Here is a 22,686-nt window from a genome sequence, read left to right as displayed (position 1 = left end):
TGAAGCCCATTCCCTCCCATTGACGGAGCGAGGCAATGCGATTCTTGGGCATTTAATAGTGTGAATACGAGAGACTCTATATCTTAGTCCTCGATAAGTCAGGCCTAAGCCTGTAGTCCGAGGTTTCCTAGAAGCTACGCAGATTCGGATAGGATGGACAAGGTTGGCATAGATATCTTTTATTTTATAGGTAACCTGGCTAGCCGAGAAGCAAATGAATATTCATGACCGAACAACCCATCAACATTAATACATTTTAGTTCATTTGCTTAATGAGGGCGTTAATGTTATCCTCTCGGTTACCAGTATCACCGCCTTCGATGAAGTGCTTGAACTTGCGAGTGCGGAAGCCACCAGTTGGGTTGGAGAGCTTAAATGGCCACAAGAAGTTGCTGGCTTGCTTGAAATTGGGTCCGACGGTGTAGATCTCGTGGATCAAATCTTCCATACAGACAATGCCATACTTGCCGAGGTTGTCCTCGATGATCTGGTTGTCGGTAAGGGCAACACGCTGCTTGTTGACCTTGCCATATCCACGCTTGTAGATGAGCTCGCGGACAGCCTTGAGGTTAGGATAACCGTAAGCGATGTAGGGGTTGACAATGGTAAGCATCTCAGCGGTAGCCTTTGTGAGGCGGACGAAAACACCATTATTGATCTGGAGGAGACGGAGGAGTTGGAGGATCTTTCGTGGCTTGGGAGCAATCTTGTTGATACTGATGAGACGTTAGTACGCACTACTCATGTTTAAGGTCCATAATTGGAAACTTACCCCTTAATACGGACAACAAAGACAAGCTTGGGCTCCTCAGGAACATAGAAAGATCCCTGCTGCTTGCTCAGACGAGCAAGGCGGACCTTTTCCCGCTCAGCATCGCGGTACTCCTTGACGTAGGACTCAGCGCGCTTAAAGATGACACCGCGCTTCTCCTTGTTGGCCTATATTATCGCTTCAATCAGCATAAATCTTTGGCATTTGACGACATAAAAGCTCAGGATGTTTAGTATCACAATGTCAGCCCCGAAAGATGGTTAACGAAGCGACAGCATTGACCAGAGGTCTAGCCGCAAGGTTGGTAGGTGTCATCATCGAATGTGCCACGAACACACAATGTATACGCAGGAGCAGATCCAATCGCGAAAAGAAAAAGTGCGAAACTCACCTTCTTTCTCTTCTCGAGCTCAGCAAGGCGAGTGGCTCTGGCCTGTTCCTGGCTCTTGCGCTTCTTGAGAAGAGTCTCAGGAACGAGGACCTGGTCCTTGGTTGGGACGGAACTGCTTCGGAGTCAGTATAGTCTGTCCATGACGAACTGATCAAGAAAAGAAATTCTCGCCGAGTGTAAGAACTGCAGCTAATAGTGCCACATTCTCAAACTGAAGGCTTTGTAGGAACTCGACGGAATGAATTTCATCAGTGAAGCTGATTACAAGAGTCTAACTCTTCACGCTGGAGCCATAAACAACAACGGTTGGGCTTCGCGGAGAGAACTCATGAATCAAGTGCCTCAGCTGACAATGCCCCAAACTAGGATCGCTCGGGAAGACTATGTTGGCCTATCTTCGCCTTGTGATACTTCTCCTAGCTAAGTTGCCAGGAAAGTCAGCAAGGCGATTAGAAGCAACAATGATTTTCAAGGAGAAGCCTTGCGCCTTCAACCTCAAAGCCCAAACACCAATTCCCCTTTATTCTCCACTAGCGTTCAATTATGACCGTAGGCTTGGAGTCGAAGGAAGAACATGCGTCTGGATCAATCGAGCTGGTGCATTGCTTCAACCTTTGCCAGAAGGTCGAGCAGCATCTCCAGCGAGAAGGACGGACTATAACTGAGACTACACAGCCGGAGAGATCAGCAAGACGGTGAAGAACAAGGGAACCCATACGTTGAGGCTGCCATGTCGAAGAACTGGCGGTATTGTCGACTTGTTGGCTGGTTGACCGGTCGGAGCTTGAGAATTTGACGGAGCGCTCAAAGTTCGAGCTGCTGAAAAAGGGTTTGTGTGGGCGCAAATCCACGACAAGCGCCAAGACTCAGGTCACGTTACAGCCTTTCCGCTTCTGGAACTTAGGGCTATTATGTCACCGAAGTCTGGGCCAGCTTGCGGGTTGGCTCCGCAACGCTTGCAGGGTGCGGTGGTTACTTTGGACGCTTCACTATCGCAGTTTCACTCCATACAAAATGGCTACTCGCCGAGGCGTCGGTCTCGGAGCATTCGCAAATCGTTCCCAGACCTCTCAGTCCTACGCCAACCATGGCGCCAACCTCCGCTCCACCCACCTGACCTCCCTCCAAACCCAACTCTCCGTCTTCCAGTCCCTACTCCACACCTTTGCGCTCGAGCATGGCGAGACTATCAAATCAAACCCAACTTTCCGCGCTGAATTTGCGCGCATGTGCCATGCCATCGGAGTTGACCCGCTTGCTGCAAGCAACGTGAAGGGTAAGGGCAAAGGGGGGCTTGTCTCTGGCTTAACTGAAGGCGGGGGCAGTTTCTGGACCCAGATCTTGGGAGGAGATGTGAACGATTTCTACTTTGAAGTTGCTGGCAGAGTAGTGGAATTATGTAGGGAGACCAGAGCGGAGAACGGTGGATTGATTAGTGTTGAAGAATGTCGAACTCGAGTTGCTCAAGGGAAAGCTATCGGTGGTGGCCTAGAGGTTTCAGAGTAAGTTCCTAGCTTCCGTTGATTCTAGTGGATCTCGATTGGACTCTAAGGCTCTACTGCGTCAGAGATGATATCCTACGTGCGGTGAAATCCCTCGAACCTCTTGGTTCCGGCTTCTCAATTATCAAAGTGGGAAGCAAGCAGTTCGTCCGCTCTGTTCCTAAGGAGCTTAATACGGATCAAGCCACCGTGCTCGAAGTTATTCAACTTCTCGGCTTCGTAACAGTTTCTATGCTAGAACTCAATCTCAACTGGGAGAAAGCACGCGCGCAGACTGTCATTGACGATCTGCTCGCTGAAGGTCTGGTATGGGTCGATGCTCAATGCGAGGAAAATGAATATTGGTCACCACAAAATTTGCTCGATGGTAATGCATGAAAGTTTATGGGCCTTGGAAGGCCATCGCACTCAGACGATGACAACCTGAACCATCGCGTACTTCGTGAGCTTCAAGCAAGATGAAACACATCGCCCACGGTTCCCGACACCGGGATAGATTTTGTGTGAACTCAATGGCCGTTTGGGCTATGAAAGCGCGGGCTTAAAAGCAAGTTGCTTTTACAAAGGAATGCGGTCGAATTTGAGAGGCATATTGTACAACAAGAAGAGGATGGCTTGATTCGGGTGACGAGGCGAACCATGAGCCGAGGTTGCTCCATGGGTGGCTGCCATATATGGACTTGGCCGCTGTGCCTTTCAACGGAGTCAATAGGCTCAAAGATCACTCGGAGTACACATTCCACGTTGGTCGTTCTAGTGGTTATACTTGTAGTCCAAGCATAGTTTTATGCGGCCGGTTGGACTGGCAATGGTGACATAGAATAGTACCACAGAGGATAATGATTGAGATCAGTTGAACATGAGGATATCTTTCCGGACCAGCCCTGATTTGTTGTTAAATCATAATTTTAAATCAACCATTATTGGCATGAAGGTCATCACATTCCCTTTTAATACCGGTTGACACAGAGCTTTTTAGGAAAGCAACCATGATTGCAAAAGCAAGTCTTATGAAGCAATTTATCGTCCATCCACATGACCTGATAGAAAAGAAAAGAACATGACCCGTGTATTTGTAGCACATGCCAAGAAAAAGACAGAAAAAAAAAAGGACTTTAGCCCCAGTTAAAAGGTAATAGTGACCCTACATCAAAAAGAGAGAAAAGAGGAAACAGCTTGGTAAATTGAATCATCACAGACCAGCATAACTTCATATTTGTATTAGAACCAAAACATTTTATGCCTTGATAGCTCCTCCCAAAGCCCCACCACTGAATTGTTGCCCACCTGGTCTGCGCTGTTGTCCGCCAATGGGCGGTCTGCCGCCAGCAGTTCTCTGTCCACCACGGCCCTGGCCTCTGCCTGACCGACCACCTGGTCCCTGATCACGCTGGAAGGCATTTGCCATGCCTTGCGTTCTCTGCTCAAGGGTCTTCTCATTAGCCTCAAGCAGTGACATCGACTTATCTGCTAGAGTAACGATCTGGCTCTGCAATCTCGAGAGTTCGACACCCTTGCGGAAAACAATAGCGTTGTTGACCTGGTCTAGAGCTGCCGCAAGTTCTTCATGTGAGATCATCCGGCTGATAATAGCGGAGATCTTCTTTTCGGTGAGATCGAACATGTTGGAAAGGGTGGTGATGGAGAGCGTGTCGTAGAAAGGTGCGTAGGTAAAGAGGTACGTTCGGAGGCCTTCTTCCTGAATCTGTTGAGCAAGCATGGCCTTGATCTTGTCTGGCTGTGCCATCAAGTCCCAGATCTTGATAGAGTTGAGGGTCTCGGATGCCTTCTTCCAGTCACCTGCTGCGAGGAACTTGGCACTCATAATGACACCGTCGCGAGTATTCTCTGGCGGACCAGTGAAAACTTGGCGCTCGTTGTAATCCAACATCCTTCGGAAAGTCTTGGAGATAATACGTCGCTTCATTTCAGGGGATGATGAAGTTTGGGCCATTAATGGAACTTCCAAGAACATGCTACTGGTCAAGTAGATGCACTCAAGAAGTTCTAAGTTGATGTGCATGTGGAAGGGAAGCTGGCGTTGACGCTCGAGCTTCTCTTGTTCAGGCGAGACTGAAGAATACCGCTGCAAGATGATACCCTGTGCCAACAACTCCTTTTGTCTGCCACTTCCGCAAACTTCGGAAAGTGTGTTTTGAGCCTCGTAAATTAGTCCCGCGCGGAATGCGCACAGCCCAATTTGAACAAGCGTTCGGTTGAACAAAATTTGAGTGCTGACATCAAAGTTGGAGATATTTTCAGTAAGATGAGACATCAACATCAGATCACGAGCACGGTGATATTTGTCGTGGAGGGCAAGGAAGTAAATTTGGCAAAGCATGGCACGAGCTCTGATAATACCGTCGCTATACTGGAACAGGTAGTTGCATATTGTTTGCACCAAGAGTGAAACATCGGATTTCATGCCACGGGGAGTTATGGATGAGCTGAGTTTCTCTGGAAGGTCTTTCCATGTGTTGTCCTCCAAGATTGTCACGACTTGTGACGGCTTGAAGTACAGATGCTCCAGCCGTCTCATCAGGACTCTGTTCACACTGTCCTGACGAGGCTCGGACTTTTCAACCTGGTTAAGACCCTCGACGTAAAGGAGAACTCGGACAATGTTGTTGTATAGGAGTTGCTCATCGCCGAGTCTCTCGATGTATTCCGCTGTGTGGGGGTCGATGTGTTGCAAGGATCGAATAAGCTCATCGTCTAATCTTTCGACGAACGAAACGACGCTCCCAGGTACCTTAAGCACTTCACCAGGAGCGACCTGGGGAAGCTTCTCATCGTCCTCCCACTCTTCCGCACCTTCGGTGACGACGAACTGAGGATGCTCCTCTAGCGTGGAAATCAACGTCGAGATTTCATTCTCGGCGAGCTTCCACTGTTCGGTGGACATGTAATTGGAGAGCGAGGACGTTGCTAGATCGAAGCGGGTCGAAATTAAGGTTAAGAGAATTCTGATGGTGTGGTATGGTGATGAGGCGACCTCGAGCAGCTTCTCCATTACCTTGATTTGTTCAATTCGATCCGTATTTTTCTTTCCTCGAGACTCCACGATCACCCTCAGATGTTTCAAAATACTCTCTGGAGTATATTGAAGTGTGCGACCTCCACGACCGACAGTTGAGAAGCCTTCATCACTCTGAGCTAGTGTATCCTCAATTCGAATGGTTCGAGCCTTCTTCTCTACGATCACAGTCTCTTGCTCTTCCTCCTCCTCAAGGTATTCATCCTTGTTCTCGCGGTACTTTTCAATCTCTGCGGTGTAGTCTTTATTGTTCTTCTTGATACGCTGCTTAACGGTATTGAATCCTTTGGCATTGCTTGCGTTCATCTTTTTCGTAGTTGTCTTCTGCTTAACAACGGTCTCATTCACAAAATCCTCCAAGTCAGCGATGGCCTTGATGTATATCTTAGGCGTCGGGCCTGCTTGGATGATCTTTGCAACTTGTCGGTTCAACTTATCGAATTCTACAACAAAAAGGGCAGTTAGCATCGAAACATCATCCACATCGAATCACCCTGCAGACAATCGAGCACCGCACCTGTTGAGATCACAGCCCAATCATTGATCTTCTCCGCATTCTCAATCAACTTCATCGTTCCCTCCAACTCCTCTAACCGCTTATCCTTCGCACTCTTGACGATCGTGACCCGGTCTTCTTCCTCATCACTCTCATCAAGATCGGCCGCACCTCTGAGGTATTGCTTCGCTCCGGTTAATCCGGCCTCATCATCGGACTCTTCCTCAGAAGACTCTTCTTCGCTAGTAGTCTCCTCCTCCTCGTCAGAGACTTCCTCCTCATCGCGATCGGAGTAGAGCTCCTCCTCGTCAGAGGAGCTACTCTCGCTGTCGCTTCCACCGTGGAAGAATCGAGAAGACATGGTGGATAAAGATTTCTCGGGATCCTGTGCTCGTGGCTTTCGTGACGAAAAAAAATGAAACGGCCAACAAGGGGTAGATGAGGCTCTTTGAAAAATCTCGCCTAGTCAGAAATTCACGATGATCCGGCTGGAAGGCGAAAGTTGAATCATGGTTCACCCTGAGAAAATCTAAGCGAGCGTCTCTAACCTAAATAGGAAAGGTATAAAAGCTTATCTCCCAGACAACATCATGCTTCGAGACGCATCTTTGTCCAGCTCATATCAAGGACTGCTTGCAAAGCGAACGTATGTTGATTTTTTCTTTTTTCCTTTTTTTTTTTTTTTTTTTTTTTTTTTTTGAATCACTTGATGATATTCCAGGGACATAACCCTCGCACCATACATATACAGGCAAGTCATGGGCTAAGTTCACATAGGTTGTCGAATTCACCAGTGGAGAACCGTCATAAGCCCAGTGCAGAAGAGATCTGAAATGATAGTATTAAAAAATAGACGGTCAAGAAGCAATGTATGTGAAAGCTCATATATGTCCTTCCTAAGCACAAAAACCACGCCAACGCTATGCTTGAGAGGATAAAACAGAGAAACAGAAACGAAGGGGGATAGGGGGAAGATATCCATAAAATGATTAAAATATTTGCATCTCTTTGAAGAATCAAGGTCATCATTCATTCTTTAGTAACAGGAATCCAAGGAGTCATCACATCAAAATCCGAATCCAAATCCCATCATTCTGTTTTCATGGGTTATCCAAAAATTCCTCTTTTTTGACGCGACCACCAGGAATCATTTCAACTTGTTCGTCGTTCGGCCACGTTCGATATAGCAATTCATCACTATACTGACCGAGCCGTCATTTTTGGAACTCGTGCCCACGGGGACACCTGGATGGCTTGAGTACGCATATATATAGAACAAAAAAGTAGGGCAGAAATACAGATGCCCACCCCTATCGACTCCCTCGGGAGTCTAGCCAGTCGTGAAAATATGCGTTTACCCCCCAACACCGCATGTGTAAGTTGGACAATGGGGGGTTATATCCATATCATCGCCATTGATTTTGGGCCACAAATCCATCACCAAGTGCACCGTCTTCGAGGGTGCGAATAAAATCTCGACCCCGACCATGGTTTCCACCGACACGGCTGCCTCTCCGACGCGTCCCAGATGCATTTCCTTCAGAATATCCATCCGCCGGTGGAGGATAATAAGCTGGGCTGGGTTGCAAGCGAATCGGAGCATTTGGATCTAAATGACTGGCAACCCTCTGAATCGCAGGAGGGATACCACTCTGTTGCTGATCCATAGTGGAAGCTCTTTGTCGTCCAGCTCTCGTTGTTGCTTGGGCATAAAGGCTCTGGGAAGCTCCATATGGTTGTTGCGGAATATGAGAAGGACTTTGCATCATTCCCATCTGGTGTCCATATCCTGATTGCTGCGCCGGATAAGGGGGTGGGGCACCTTGTTGATGACCAGGGTACATGTTGTTGTACACTGTCGGAGGTTGACTGTGAGAAGCCGGGTTATATGGATTCATTTGCATTGCATATGCAGACTGAGCTGCAGATTGGGCCTGTGCGTGTACTTGTGCCTCTTGTGCCGCACGTTGTTTGCTAGCGGCCTCGGCTTGTTGCTGCTGCTGAACACCGGGCGCAACAGATTTGTTGATAACAGAGGATTTCAAGTTCATAGGCGGCACAAATGGCTGTGTGAATTTTTGCTGAGTAATGAAAGGGTGCAACTTTGCTTGCTGCGGCGACCACCTTTCTAGGGGATTGATTGTCAATAGTCCACGAACAAAATCAGTAAATGCAACGCGATTGTTCAACTCTAGACGATAGAAAGTAAGCCAGAGATTCAGATGCCTGCAATTATCCAAAGAATATTACCTCTATCAATTTCTGCTTGCTTCATATTCTTCCTTGGCATGGCATAGTTACGAATGATTTCACTCAAGTTGTTCGACTGGAAATATCTCTTGCTCGGCTGCTCCTTGGTGTTGTGCTCACGCGAGTACTGTTCAAGGCTTTTAAGCCTATAACTTCGTCTCCCAAATTCATCTTGGGTTTTTTCAAAGAATTCGCCGGCTTGCTTTCCCATCTCGATCATCCATGTTGGCGGCATGCCCAGCATTTCTACTATTCTAGAAACCTGGTTGTACTCGGAGGATCCCGGAAATAATGGCAAACCAAGGAAAAGCTCGACAACAATACAACCTAATGACCACATGTCAATAGCAGATGAATATCTATGGATATATTAGCGTAGTTTCTCTGAGGCATCCCAAGGCAATCACTTACGGAAGGCCTAAAAGAACTTCAGGTGAACGATAAAATCGGGATTGAATATAAGTATAGACTGTCTGCCTTTCATCACAAGCAGAACCAAAATCTATGATCTTGATGATTGGACTTTCGAGGCTGCATTTGGGAAATGGTGTTAGCACATTAATAGGTCAATGTCACCTTCAGATAAAAATTAAACTCACTTCTTCAAAAGAATATTTTCTGGTTTGAGGTCACAGTGAATGAGCCGAGCTTTGTTGAGTAATGCTAACCCATTTAGAAGTTGCTGCGCAAAAACCCTAACTAATGTTGTGCTAAGTCCACGGAATTGATTTTGTTTGATGAGTTCATAGAGATTCACACTTAGAAGCTCAAAAACCAGGCATAGATGTTGTCGATGTATGAAGGTATCTTTTAGGCGCAAAAGATGGTGATCATCGTTCTTGTCCAGCTTACTATTGATCTGTTCGACATGAGCATTTGTTTAAAAAGCATCTGATTAAAAAATCTTACCAGGTCAAGAACTGAAACTTCCATCATGCTCTGATTAAAATATGCTGTCCGATTTTTCACAACCTTGACAGCAACAACTTCTTGGGTCTTCAAGTTCTGGCACTTCACCACCTGACCAAACGTGCCTTGTCCAAGCACATCAAGAATAAGGTACCGGTTCCTAGAAATACTATATTAACCACAGCTACATATTGTATTGCCCAGAGAACACTCACTTATGATTTGCCTCCTCACTGCCAAGAATGTCATTGACATAGAGGATATAGTCACTGTCATCATTGTCATAGCCATCATTCTTGGTTCCCTTGCTGGGCTTTGTTAGCACTCGTCGGGGATTCCTGGACGATTCGTATTTAAACGTTGGGTTACATATTCGGTACGTAGCGGGTAAATGCGTTGTGAGAGCTTGGAGAGGCTACCAAAATATTAGAACGCAAAGTAAATGAATAAACGTAAGGGTACGTACGCTGATGAACCCCCCCTCGGGATTTGCACGACGAAAGGCAGGCTGCGCATTTACTTTCGGCTTCAGCTCTTGCGTGGACTTGATCTTTTGAAATCTAGGCACAGGGCCCCTTCTAGCCGACGTTTCCAAGGCGGAGCTCGATTGGTTCAAGTGCGACGGTCGGGCGGGTTGCGTTTTTGAGTTCTGTCCGAATGCCGTGTGGAGTTGGAGGGTGGCCGATTGCGGGTAGTACTGTTCCGGACTGATATCCGTGGTTTGCATTGGGGGTAATCGTGGAGCTTGGGGTCTCGATGGAGCACCAGCTAATAAATGCCAGGTCATCAGTACACTATCCATCCTCTTACAAGACGGGCAAGGGGAGTCAAGACGAACATGATGGGGACTGGAAATTTTGAGACGACGCAGAGAAAGCGTTCGTCCTTGTGGGGGATGGTCGCGAGCTCGAATTACCTGCTTGGAAGGAGTATGAACCTTGCGAAGTGTTTGGACTGGCGTTATAGGGGACTGCCGGCGAAGTGATGTTCATAGGGGAGTATTTCCTGGCAACCGAGGACTCCTCACTCGAAAGATATTGAGAAGAGGGTCGGTTCTGCTGGCTAGACCTGGTGGGATATTTTGACCTATTATACGGATCTGCATCTTCCATCGGCGTATCCGGGTCGATATACTCCCGCGTAAGCGGGGTCGCAGTGGGCGACGAGGTCATGGAAACCGATTTGGCATTCGAAGGCAGAGGGGGAGGATTCGTAGCGGTCGGGCTTTGGTACGTTTCATAGGTGTAACCCAACGGAGCCTGCGGTTGTTGCATCTGACTTTGGGCTCCGGGCCCAGGAACTGTATACTTCTGGGACATTTGCGACGGATGGCCATTTCCGAATTGATTAGCCCTGCTTCCCGCCGAATCGGAGTAAGCAGGCCACTGCGGATCCATGATGTATCCGAAGTGTTTCCTGCTGCCGATAATGTCTGATATTGACCTTGGGTGTGATGGTAGCGCGAATCAAGTCGTCCTTGGGGTCAACCGATGAGAAAGTCCGACCGCTTCGAGAGCTATCATGCAAATCAGGTTACAAAAGGAAGCGAGAGGGCCGCAGGAGGCAACGGGTCGTGGAAGGGAGAGATGCGGCGCTGGTGTACATGCCCAGGTTCGGATCGGGTCTTAAGCGGACTGAGCCTTGCAAATGCTCATTATCAGGAGGGGTAGGAGAAGGTGGCCGCGATAGAACAAGACCGCAATTGGATTCTCTCAGTACCGATAACCCTCCACAGAGCCTTCCTGCTTGAAAAGTGCCGCACAAAGGAGCACTCTTTCTTAGCGGCTGTGACACTGACCCTTATGTACGATGGGAGCTGAGATCAGATGTGTCAACAACAGGGTGGGTGAGGGACGTGGAACCAGACAACGAAACCCGGGCGGAAGGGAACAAAGTCCAGAGGGTGAAGCCCCAGGATGTTGATGTGCGGGCTGGAGGATTAAGTTGAGAGCAGAGGTGAAACTAACTTGCCTGCTGTCGGGGTGGTTTAGGTCATCTCCTGGGGGAGAGTTAAAGCCAAGGTTTTGCTGGATACAGTCAAGTCCCATGGCGGCGTCGTCACACCAATCAGCCCAGCAGGCCATGCTCGCCTGTGGACTTACCACACACATCTACTAACCAGGTATCTGGAGTCGGCGCAGAAATTCTCCTGGGATCAGATAGTAAGTAGGTCTAGGTTGTTTGACTACTTCCTAGAGATATTGATTTTTTTTACCAAGGCTGTTGAAGATGTAGTTACATGTGTTGCGTGATGCCTCTCGACTGTGAGGGGCTGAAGCCGCTATCTACAACCCACGACGATGACTCGACCAACACAACCCAGCAAAATATTATAATGGGTATTAGGAATCACTGCTTGCTTGTCCAGAGTAAAAGGTCAGATTTGATCAACCATAGTAGCAAGCGCATCCTTATTGCACGCACTCTCTGGCTCTCAACCGCAGATGGGCATTGAGTGAACTAAGCATGGGTGCATATGGATGCTGCTCTTATCGATCATGTGCATTGTCTGGTAATTACCTAAACTATGCATATTCCAACATAACTACGGAGTACGAGGAAGGAGATTGTTTACAAAGCTGAGGCGCAGCACTCTGTATGCAGGTCAGAAAAGGACTGCCAGCATCTGATCAAGGGTCACAGATATCAAATTCCCGCATTCCAGACAAGAGGACTGCAGGGGGAAGCTCAGGCGAGCCACGCCGAAGCACGGGAAAGACGTTGATTATTCAGCAGCACAGCCACTCACTCTTTATGTAGTTAGCCGATAACTGGCTAGTGCACGGGATGGCGCCACATGCCTAGGCTTCCATCTGGATCGCGCCCTTCCAGGAAGGTTGCCGGCGTGGTGCATCCATCAGTTAACTGCAACAGATCAAGTTCAGACCACAGCATCATCAGCATTCCAGAAGTGCTGGTGACGTTTCTGGAACTTCTGCGACACCCAGTTATGTAAAGCTAACAATGTTGATTGAACTCTTGTCTTCATACCTTGAGAAAGCCTCATGCTTGCCACACCAGCATCTTGAGAGACCTGCTTTGGGTGCATTCACTGCAGGTAAAATTGCAAAGATTTGTCCCAGCGACCTTGCTTTACTAAAGCCATGGCATTCTGAGTTGATAGAGCCCAAAATAATTAACTTGTATTCTGTTTTCGCATTTCCCATGCTACAGTAAGGTCCTGCTTGCGTTATGTTGTGCTTTCGGACTTGCTCGAGCATCGAATCGCAAGACATTATGGCGGGGACTGAATCCAAAGAGACTAAGGGGTCAAATGCCCCAGAAAGAGATGAGACACCTGACGGTCCGAAAGAAGATTACCAAGAACTTATTTTGACCGGAGACGAATCGAGCCGACTAAGAGCGCTGGACGCCGCTGTCAGAGATCAAAACGACCTGGAAAGAGACATCGGGCGTCAGGTGTGCCATCATCCTTTACCCAGGGCTTGAGGCTAGAACTAACGCGTCACCAAACTACCAGGCGGATCGACTTCTCACTGAACAGGCAAACGAGAGGGACCAGAAGCGCCTGGATCGTACAAAAAATGAAAAACTGTATGTCTTGACGTTATCGCCATGGGATGACTGGGTTTAATGCTGACAACGCGATCTAGAAAGGTTGAAGACCACATTCTCAGGCTGCACCAGCGCCTCTCCCATCCAATCGGCACAGCCGCTCGAGTTCGTATAAACGCTGAGCTCCAAAATCTTGAGTCTAAAATATCTGCTCTTGAGCTAGACATCGAACAGATACAACAACGGATCTACGAAAGGCAGCAAGGGATCGAAGACACAGCCCAGGCATTCGGAGCAGGAAGGTTACCAAATGAGACTAGGAGAGACTACCTTATCCGCACTGGGAAAATCACTCCATTCTCTAAGCTTGGAGGCGACCATCGAGAGACCTTAACATCTTTGCAAGATGCTCTTATCGACGCAGAAGAAGAGAAAGAGGAAGAGCTGGCGATTAAGGATTTGGGTGGTCAGCAGGCCGCATCTCACCGGCACCTTCTTCGCCCCGGTTTTGACTATGACGAACTGACTGATAGTGAAACCCGTGAAATTGTGGGACCCCGCCCGCAAAAACGTCGACGATTGATCAATGATATCCCTGCGGATGGCAGTGACGCCAACCTTACGAGGTCAAGATCTAGGACGTCGAGATTGCCTGCCTTGGAATCCGACGACGAATACATCGATTCCGGGCCATTGGCGGAATCCACCGAGGAAGAATGGGGAGAATCGTCGGACATGTCAACAACGAGGCCCATAAAGACAAAACCGGCTAAAAGTACGAAAAGTGTCGTGGAAGACCTTCACGGAGTGGATGACGGGAACGAGAAAGTCTACCAGACTCGTCTCCATGACTGGGTCTCACGAAGGTCTGAAGCTCGAAATCGGGCGCGATCTGGCCATGAAGAGGATGTCAGGGATCCTGATCAAGAGGACTCCGCCGACGAGTGGTTCTTACCGCATCCAAAGGTCCCTGATTCAGTGCTGGATGGTGGATATCGAATACCGGGTGACATTTATCCGTATCTTTTCGACTACCAGAAAACAGGTGTCCAGTGGCTCTGGGAACTGTACCAACAGCGTGTCGGTGGAATCATCGGCGACGAAATGGGCCTGGGAAAGACTATCCAGGTAATCGCTTTTCTTGCCGGACTGCACTACAGCAAGAAACTCGACGCCCCTATAATCGTTGTCTGCCCACCAACGGTGATGAAGCAATGGGTAAATGAGTTCCACCGTTGGTGGCCTCCACTACGCGTCTCAATTTTGCATACTTCTGGAAGTGGTATGATCAACATCAAAAAGGAAAGCCGTGCAGAGGATACATTAACTTCTGAAATCTGGGACCCTTATCGCCCAACCCGGATGTCGGGCGGTCAAAAGGCAGCGAAAAGAATATTGAAGCGCGTTCTTGAGGACGGCCATGTCCTTGTAACCACCTATGCGGGTCTGCAAACCTACACATCTCTATTGATCCCCGTTGATTGGGGCTGCGCGATCCTTGACGAAGGTCATAAAATTCGCAATCCGGACACAGCAATTACAATACATTGTAAAGAACTACGCACACCTCACCGACTTATACTCTCTGGAACCCCGATGCAAAACAACTTGACTGAACTCTGGTCGCTATTTGACTTTGTTTTCCCGATGAGATTAGGGACGTTGGTGAATTTCCGTAACCAGTTCGAGTTTCCTATCCGGGCGGGAGGGTATGCCAATGCATCAAATTTGCAGGTGCAGACGGCAGCTAAATGTGCAGAGACCCTCAAAGATGCAATCAGTCCCTATCTCCTTCAGCGCTTTAAAATCGATGTTGCAGCAGATCTGCCAAAGAAAACAGAGCAAGTACTCTTTTGCAAACTTACGAAGCTGCAAAGAGCCGCTTACGAAGCCTTTCTCAGTTCCAACGAGATGTCGGCTATTATGAGAGGACGGAGAGATGTTCTGTTCGGTGTTGACATCCTCCGCAAAATTTGCAATCACCCTGATCTCCCTGAGCACAAAACCTTATCCCAGAAAGCCAACTACAATTATGGAAATAGTGCCAAATCTGGCAAAATGCAGGTTGTGAAAGCTCTGCTTGAGCTATGGAGAGATACCGGTCACAAGACCCTTCTCTTTGCTCAGCATCGTATTATGCTGGATATCCTAGAGAAGTTTATCAAATCATTGACTGGATTTAATTACCGACGTATGGATGGCAATACTCCCATAAAAGTTCGTCAAGGAATGGTGGATGAATTTAACAATGACCCTGATATCCATGTGTTTTTGTTGACTACAAAAGTTGGAGGGCTTGGTGTCAATCTAACAGGCGCAGACAGGGTCATCATTTACGATCCTGATTGGAACCCTTCAACTGATTTGCAAGCACGCGAAAGAGCATGGAGATTGGGCCAGAAGCGCGAGGTAACAATATATAGGCTGATGACTGCTGGGACTATCGAGGAGAAGATATATCACCGACAGATATTCAAGCAATTCCTGACGAATAAGATCTTAAAAGATCCCAAGCAGCGTCAGACATTCCAAATGAGCGACCTTCACGACTTGTTTACTCTTGGTGACAACGGTCCTACTGAGACTAGTAAGATGTTCCAAGAAGCCGATGTCACATTCCAAGAGAATAGCAAGCACGAAAAAGACACCAAAGAATCAAAGGTAGAAGAAGAGCGCAAAGAGAAAGATAAAATTAGCAAGGTTACTGGTGTGGCAGCTTTAGAACAATATCAGTCGGCTACCGGGACACCGACTGAAACCGACGGGGAGACTAAGCGGACAGCTGCATCAAATTCGGATGCACGCTTAATGGAGACCATCTTCACGCGTTCAGGCGTCCACTCTGCTCTCGAACACGAACAAATCTTCAATGGCAGAAAGCGCAGTGTCAAAGCCGACCCCAAAATAATCGAAGCGGAAGCCAAACGTGTTGCCGCAGAAGCAGCAAAAGAACTCCTTAAAGCTCAAGAGGTTGCCAGAACCGTGCCAGTGGGAACTCCTACATGGACCGGCCAATTCGGCACTGCAGGTCGACCAGTAGATCCTACTGCGCCGCGGGGAACAATGCCAGTCTACGCAGGCGGAGGTGGCAGTGTGGCACGCAGGACAATGCACGGTCCGTCATCCGCCAGCATCATCGCAAACCTGACCAATCGTACCACCGGACAACATTCATCTTCCGGACGAAACAGTCCAGGGCGATCGGGTACAAGCACCCCTCGAGGTAAAGATTTCATGGTCATGATCCGGGACTACATCACTGCCCAAGGAGGAGCGGTGTATACACAGATGCTGGTCGATCATTTTAATAGATTCTGCGATTCGCCGAGGGCAACGGCCGAGTTCAAGGAAATCCTAAGGACGATTGCGGTTCTCGAAAAGACTGGTCGGCAAGGAAGAGGAAAATGGGTGCTGAAGCCCGAGTATGCAAGGAAATAGAGCGTTCTGCATGGGTGAAACCATTACATTGTGAAGTGTATATACATACATACGTACTGAGTACATGCATATAAATGTGTAGACATGCGTTCAGTCAAATTGAGAATACCCTGATACCGCAGGTATCCGATAATCTCACTCGAGCATCTTGAGTCGACCTCACGCGAAATCTTGAAATGAGCTGTTACACCATGATTCAGCTGAGACCCTTGTGCTTCCTTGGACAGTCCGTAGGTGTTTTACATGTCGCGGTTGCGTACATATACACGCTGTACGTATGATCAACCCCGCTGGAAGTACGGAGTACTCCAACAGTGGCAGCTAACAAAGTCGCTCCGCATCACAAACTCAATCTGGGGTCGCCAATCTGGCATGCCGTCGAGACTAGTTTGTATGTTTGCCTTGGATTTTATATAAAGGTGCTGCAGTCACCATCTTCGCTGAAAGGAAACTTCTCTCCTCTACGCCTTAGAGCAGTCACGCACTCGTATCCACTTAGTTATCCACGCATCTCTGCCAGATCCCCTGCAAATTCACTATTCGTCGCCATGTTCGCACAGATCTTTCTACTTCTCCTCTTGTCCATGCTATCCGCCGCTTTGCCAGCACCGGAAGGGGCAAGGGAGTATTATATCCGCGACTCCAACGGCCAATATCTGTCTTCATATCACATCCAAGCTGGTGCCTCGGATGCGGTTTTTGTTCCGGACGTGGAGCGTGCAAGCAAGGGATTCTTGAGCGGGTCAAATCAAATGATTAGCAGTGAGTCGGAAATATCATGGGGAATGGTTTTGACCGCGCCGAAATATTCTCGTAAGCTATCTGCATTAAATTTCCCCGAAATATGGCGTATTTGAAAGGTCAGTTCAAGTCGCTTATGATTTGAAATAGAATGGGCAAATGTCCAGATCAGGGCCGGCGACACAACCGACGGGTTCTTTCTTGATGGTGACCGGCTGTTATGGCGAGACGAAGATGAGTTTCGTGGATGGCTAGGTAAGAATTTCCCCAAAGGAATGCACCCTAGCGACTTGGAGTCCCCTTCTTGCCAGGCCGGTAAACGCTCACAGTTGATCTGCTGATTAGTATGCGATTGGTGGCACGGTCTTCCCCAACTCTTCTGGGTACCCAGTGCTCGAAACGAGACGTCATATCCCAGCTCCTGTTGGATGACAAATTTGAGGGTGGAAAATGTCTGATCGGGATGATGTTCTGGGAGACCGCTTGCTGGCAGACAACATTTTTGGGTCTCCTAAGTTGAGGTGTGCTCTCACGGCTTATATGAACGCTGTGGTACGGAATACATGACAGCAAGGATAATGTATGAAACAATGCCGGATCATCATCAGATCCTCAGCAAGACAGTTGTTCAAGTGAAGTGCAGCCGAAGAGTGAAACAAACCAGAAGCGCTAAAACTCGGAGCGCCAGGCCTTGATAGCATAATATCTTGTAATTTACAGGGCCTGTGGCTGGTTTAGTTGTATTGCCCCGTAATGGATGTCTGATGTCTCACCCGTGACGACTCTTTTTCCATCAACAGAAACACACTCTCTCTCCTCAGCTGTACACTCTTTTTCCGCTGAGATCGCTCGTTTTATCTGTCACTGGGGGAAAGAGAGGAATTTGTCTTACCGTCCTCTTCCCTTTGTACATTCGCTCGCTGTGTCCGCTGTGGATCTTCGACGTCAGCCACTTGCCCAAGGACGTTCGCCCCTCTCCGCTTACACGGCAACGACTTGAGGAAAAGTTGGAAAGATTGTCGATTCTCTTCCGCTATACTATCGCAACGGATTCTAGCTAGGATTAGCCTTATTTTTAGTGAAATTTTGGCCCCGAAGCCTCGAGTTGCTTATCAGGAGTCTGTCTCAAAACCTACCACATCCACGGCCAGCAGTTGACAAGCTCCCACGACAGTATTCTTACCTGGGTTGGCGAGACAAGTAATAGTTAGGAACGGTTGAAAGGAGGTTTACCAGCCGTTGCTACGAGCCACAACCTTGTGCTCAGTTTTGGGCGATATCGGTCACTAGCAAAATGAGAACCTTCAGCTTTATATTGTTAATATGCTCGCTCCTGGTGTTGGTCTCGTCTGTTGCAGCTTCTTATCCTCCGGAAAGAAGATATGCGAAACGGCAGGATTCAGGTTAGTTGAGTGACATTGACATGAAGGCTCGTGTGTTAGCGCGTCCGCATACCCCTTACTGACCATTATTAGAAACAATCACAGAAGCCCCCGAGCCGACCGGGTCAACTGAGCCCACAGGGACCAACACACGCACTCCTGAACGCACGGGAACTAACACAGACTCTCCATCAGAGACTGGCACCAAGACTGATGCTGAGACCGGGACCGACGCCAAATCTACGGGAACAAAGACCACTAAGCCCAAAGTCACCTCTGTCGATCCGCGCCTTCCACCTGGCGGCATCAAGTTGATAACCCCAGCACCCCTCGACGGTAGCACTTACATCAAGATTGGTGACTACGCTACGTTCGCGTGGAACTATACATCCGTTAAGATCACTCCATCTGCCGTCGATGTCGTGGCATATTGCAGCAGGAACAAGCACGCCTACACAATCGCGGCTAATCAAAGTTTTGCGGAGACCGGTATGGTGACTTGGAACACCAACAAAACGGATGTTCCTCTCTTGACTGAAATCTACACTCTCCTCGTCTACGATGTCGAGGTTGGCCCATCGGACCTCCCCGGTCCTGGTCAGCTAGGAGCTCAACCCACGTTCAGGTTTGGGGTGTACAAACCCCAAGAGTATACTCCTCTAAGCAGTATGTTAGCCCTCCACATCATTCACTCCTCTCCTTGGACAAAAAGGAATACTAATTAGCATGTCACAACAGAATCTGAATGTGTAACTTGTCTCAATAATGCTGCCGTATCTGAAACCCAGCAACAGGCTTTCTTTTTTATGTTCGGAATGATCGTCATTACCATTTGCTCGTTTAGCTGGTTTGCTAGTGGCTTCGGTTTATTTGCTTGAAATCTCCATCCATTTCTTTTCGCTAAAAAATAGGCGTCAAAGTTTTCTTTTCAATTATATTCTTGTTAATGATACATTTTGCTTTTCTAATGCACACTTTACCATCTTATGTTTGAACTGCTTTCGTTCCACCTTTCGTTTGCTTACCATATAATAATCGCCGTGATGAATGTTCTTGGCACTTCCTGTGCAATTTGAGGGTCCAGTGTGTTCACATTTACAGCATAATCCTTTTTTCCCCCCTTCATCTCTTGTTTGTACCTGGGCACTCTTGGAAAGCATATTTGTTTGGGAAACTTATTCATGTTTCTACGGAGTTACTTGGGGATTCCCTTGACTCAAAGATCTCATTTCTTTCCTGCTTTTAAGCGGCTATGTCACCAAAGGGCAAAAATATAATGTCTGCATTGGTTAATCTACCTTGCACTTCTATATGGGTGTGTGATATAATCGGTCTTTGCTCTGCTATTGTTGCTTGGACTTCGCTTGCGATCTCGAAGGGAGTCTCAGGTGTACTTGGTAACTAAAATCGGGTAGTACGACCTCTACAGGTTCCGGCATCGTAACAATCATCGGTTCCTGCTCTCTGCATCAAGCATACCTCCCACCATCTGGAAAGATGTGCAGCAAGGTCAAGCAAGATACGTTGATTTGACTTGGAGTTGTTCACCAAGAAATTTACATTTACTTCATTCTTCCCAACCTGAACATATTACCCCAAATCTCTATGGTGGAAGTCAAGCAAACCAATTCCCCTGCTTCCGAACCGAAAGCAGCGGGACCCGAATTTGCGAGCGTCTATCAGCTATTGTCAACTCATATCTATCTCAAGGCACGTCATTCTTAAGCCCGGAGTCTAGCCCTGGTCCTCCATCCAGTTCTTGGGTAAAGCACCAATTGGTCTTCACATCAGCGATACTTTTGGAGCAAGTTTTACCCGTAGTTTCTGGGCAAAGGCAAGGTGTCGATACTTATCCCGAGAGAAGTTAGAGAAGCGTTACACACGAAAGGGTATATCTACATCCATTGAAAGCAAACAAGGTGCCACGGAGGACTGCAGCTTGTTGCTCGCATCAATACCAAGCGAATCCCGCTCCGTAAAGGTGCCTCCGACGGATGAACTCGTAAATAAAGTGGCCACTAAGCCCCCGACTACCTCTACCATAGCTGTGACAACAAAAATTTTGCTGTCTCTGTTCAAACTCGTGTTTCTTTGAGGGTCCAACACCCATACAATAGTTGCAGCCCTAATAGTCATCTAGCACATTTGGATAATTGGGCCACGATCATTTCTTCGTTCAAACCCCCTGACATTGTTTGTCTAGTGCACCCAAAATTATCACAGTAGCATCTCAAGACATTTTGAGTGGTAAACATGTCCCTGGATGGATTAATTCACGAGCTCAAATATGTTTGTCCTCTTTGAAGTTTGACGATTGCTTAAACAAGAAAATCAAATGTAAACATAGAACCACAAACCACAGAATGCATCCATGAAATCAGGTGAACGGATACAAAAGGCTATTTGAGAATGCATCTGGGATTCTGTAATTCTCATAATGGAGAAGTTCTGAATCTTTCATATCCATGATATGCATTGGCTGTGAAAAGCTATGAAATCTTCAAAACCCATCAAACCCATAACACGTTAAACCCTATATTTTCGCATACTGAGTTCTCACAGAAATAATGAAGAGACAGAAAGGCTGGATCTGGCCCAAAGATCCTTTGCCAGGGAATCCACTGAAATGGCCATTTGGAAGACGCTTTAAAGACGTTCTTACGAACAAAGGGCCGGACATATTCGTGGGAAACCTCGATGGCCCTAAAAAGGGTCCGAGAACGCCACGCTGGGCTCGCTGGCAGGATATTTATGGAGTCGACAGCGACGATTCAACACTCTCACCGCTTTTCAAATGCTGTGACCGGGGTCTGCAAAGATATGATTTTAGAACTAGAAAATACAAAATTCCAGATGCCGCCACTTGGAGTTACGTATGTTATCCAGATGACCAAACGCTCGCATATGTCAGAGAACCCTTGGCATTCTGGGACGCACATGGAGTGAGGGCTTTGCATCCGACCTTGGAACATTGGTGGATTTGACCAGGATCGCCGACGATAGTCGAGTTGGAAGAAGCGCGGGACGCTCAGACACAAGCAGGATGGAAGGGCTCCCATACGAATACGCTACCAGATTCTGAGGATCTCACCAATTTGGGCTTCCGAATAACTGGTAGTTGAGCCTTGCTGTCGATCAAACTATTGCAACCGATGCATGGGGCCGCCTTGATGTTGGAATAGGACGAAATAAAATTCTGCAGTGTACAATTTAACAAAAGTCACCATCACAATGAGCATTCGAAACTTACCAGAAGATATTTCAAATCCCATTTTCTATCCCGAGATTGAATGCAATCGAATATGTCCTGCCCTAGCTTTGTTGCATGTGCTCGGGGTTCCATAGTAACACGCCACTCTTGGACTCGCTGACCGTCAATATCGTTAACCTGCTGAACGAAGAAAAACAATGACACATTTCGTAGCAGTATGGAAAATTGGCCAGTATTATCAGGGGATGGGATGACTTTAATGGCCAGACCGGACGCTTCGTTAGTGGCGAAGGACTCGACAATACCTCTCCAACCATTGCCGATCGACGCAAGGAGTTTCATTTCTTCTTCTTCACGCTCTTTTCTCTCTTCCTCCTCTTTCTTGTTTTCCACTTCTGCGTCAAGTTGCTTGAGAATTACATTATAATCTCGTTGCCACATCCCTATACCTCGTGGATAGTTTCCGCCGCTCTCCTTGATCTTTCCGTTAACGTGATCCCAGGTTGCCTGCATCTCCGGGCTCCGCCACGCAGCTCTAAACGCCTCTATCTCTTCATTTCCCTCGCGTGCAGCCTGGCCCAATTGATCAAACAGTTCCTGCGGAGATTTTGGCCTCGGAAGGCGGATGTCTCCCTTCTTTTCGGCAATCATGGGGACCAATGGAGACCATAGCCGAGTAGGAACAAGGGTTCGAAGTTTTTGGATCTAATGCTCATCAATACAGAGAACGTAGCAAAGAAAAAGAAAGAAGGGGCCCATATTTAGGATGTGACATAAGGTGGGGTTGAAGGTCGTCAGCGAGTATATACCAACCTTGGTTTCCATTTCCTGTAGCTGCGCTAGAGCTAGGACCAATCTTCTCTCAGAATCCCAGTCATCGGGTGCTGTGTTAGGAGCATTTGTCTGGGATTTCTCCAAGCTTTCAGAAGATTTCGGGGGGATAGCGCTGCTTCCACTGTCAAGGGGCGCTGCCATTTTGCGAGATACACCTGATAGGCTTTACATGAACACTCTATTCCCAGGTACAACAGGGGCTTTGCT

At 47.8% G+C, this 22,686-nt stretch overlaps 8 protein-coding genes across 8 annotated transcripts; 4 read left to right on the top strand and 4 right to left on the bottom strand.

The window, feature by feature from the left end:
- Positions 1-151: 151 nt before the first annotated feature.
- On the bottom strand, positions 152-1,976 carry RPL7 (60S ribosomal protein uL30). Its single transcript, XM_003067788.2, has 4 exons — positions 1,882-1,976; positions 1,164-1,275; positions 773-939; positions 152-716 (listed from the first exon to the last, which is right to left on the bottom strand). Exons 1-4 carry the CDS (start codon positions 1,893-1,895, stop codon positions 257-259), a joined length of 753 nt encoding a protein of 250 aa, XP_003067834.1. The 5' UTR covers positions 1,896-1,976; the 3' UTR covers positions 152-256.
- A 201-nt stretch (positions 1,977-2,177) lies between these two features.
- D8B26_004217 (uncharacterized protein) lies at positions 2,178-3,410 on the top strand (the record flags this gene model as incomplete). Its single annotated transcript, XM_003067789.2, has 2 exons — positions 2,178-2,665; positions 2,731-3,410. 2 exons carry the CDS (start codon positions 2,178-2,180, stop codon positions 3,041-3,043), a joined length of 801 nt encoding a protein of 266 aa, XP_003067835.2. The 3' UTR covers positions 3,044-3,410.
- A 122-nt stretch (positions 3,411-3,532) lies between these two features.
- On the bottom strand, positions 3,533-6,690 carry NIP1 (Translation initiation factor 3 subunit c). The gene is made up of 2 exons (XM_003067790.2): positions 6,220-6,690; positions 3,533-6,145 (listed from the first exon to the last, which is right to left on the bottom strand). Exons 1-2 carry the CDS (start codon positions 6,557-6,559, stop codon positions 3,903-3,905), a joined length of 2,583 nt encoding a protein of 860 aa, XP_003067836.2. The 5' UTR covers positions 6,560-6,690; the 3' UTR covers positions 3,533-3,902.
- A 318-nt stretch (positions 6,691-7,008) lies between these two features.
- On the bottom strand, positions 7,009-11,288 carry YAK1 (dual specificity protein kinase yak1). Its single transcript, XM_003067791.2, has 8 exons — positions 10,196-11,288; positions 9,824-10,125; positions 9,573-9,772; positions 9,358-9,517; positions 9,048-9,307; positions 8,860-8,979; positions 8,449-8,807; positions 7,009-8,389 (listed from the first exon to the last, which is right to left on the bottom strand). Exons 1-8 carry the CDS (start codon positions 10,752-10,754, stop codon positions 7,605-7,607), a joined length of 2,745 nt encoding a protein of 914 aa, XP_003067837.1. The 5' UTR covers positions 10,755-11,288; the 3' UTR covers positions 7,009-7,604.
- Positions 11,289-12,261: 973 nt separating this feature from the next.
- D8B26_004214 (uncharacterized protein) lies at positions 12,262-16,379 on the top strand. The gene is made up of 3 exons (XM_003067792.2): positions 12,262-12,777; positions 12,839-12,912; positions 12,972-16,379. The coding sequence occupies exons 1-3, from the start codon at positions 12,550-12,552 to the stop codon at positions 16,309-16,311; spliced, it is 3,642 nt and encodes a 1,213-aa protein (XP_003067838.2). The 5' UTR covers positions 12,262-12,549; the 3' UTR covers positions 16,312-16,379.
- Positions 16,380-16,859: 480 nt separating this feature from the next.
- On the top strand, positions 16,860-17,667 carry D8B26_004213 (uncharacterized protein; the record flags this gene model as incomplete). Its single annotated transcript, XM_066124413.1, has 3 exons — positions 16,860-17,124; positions 17,203-17,307; positions 17,398-17,667. 3 exons carry the CDS (start codon positions 16,860-16,862, stop codon positions 17,508-17,510), a joined length of 483 nt encoding a protein of 160 aa, XP_065980494.1. The 3' UTR covers positions 17,511-17,667.
- Positions 17,668-17,880: 213 nt separating this feature from the next.
- D8B26_004212 (uncharacterized protein) lies at positions 17,881-19,711 on the top strand. Its single transcript, XM_003067793.2, has 3 exons — positions 17,881-18,455; positions 18,528-19,100; positions 19,173-19,711. Exons 1-3 carry the CDS (start codon positions 18,347-18,349, stop codon positions 19,310-19,312), a joined length of 822 nt encoding a protein of 273 aa, XP_003067839.1. The 5' UTR covers positions 17,881-18,346; the 3' UTR covers positions 19,313-19,711.
- A 1,177-nt stretch (positions 19,712-20,888) lies between these two features.
- On the bottom strand, positions 20,889-22,677 carry D8B26_004211 (uncharacterized protein). The gene is made up of 3 exons (XM_003067794.2): positions 22,459-22,677; positions 21,685-22,350; positions 20,889-21,630 (listed from the first exon to the last, which is right to left on the bottom strand). The coding sequence occupies exons 1-3, from the start codon at positions 22,618-22,620 to the stop codon at positions 21,463-21,465; spliced, it is 996 nt and encodes a 331-aa protein (XP_003067840.2). The 5' UTR covers positions 22,621-22,677; the 3' UTR covers positions 20,889-21,462.
- Between the last annotated feature and the right edge of the window lie 9 nt (positions 22,678-22,686).

The sequence above is a fragment of the Coccidioides posadasii genome, chromosome 2 (assembly GCF_018416015.2).
Source record: "Coccidioides posadasii str. Silveira chromosome 2, complete sequence".
NCBI lineage: Eukaryota > Fungi > Ascomycota > Eurotiomycetes > Onygenales > Onygenaceae > Coccidioides > Coccidioides posadasii.
This window is presented reverse-complemented; position numbering and strand designations above follow the sequence as displayed.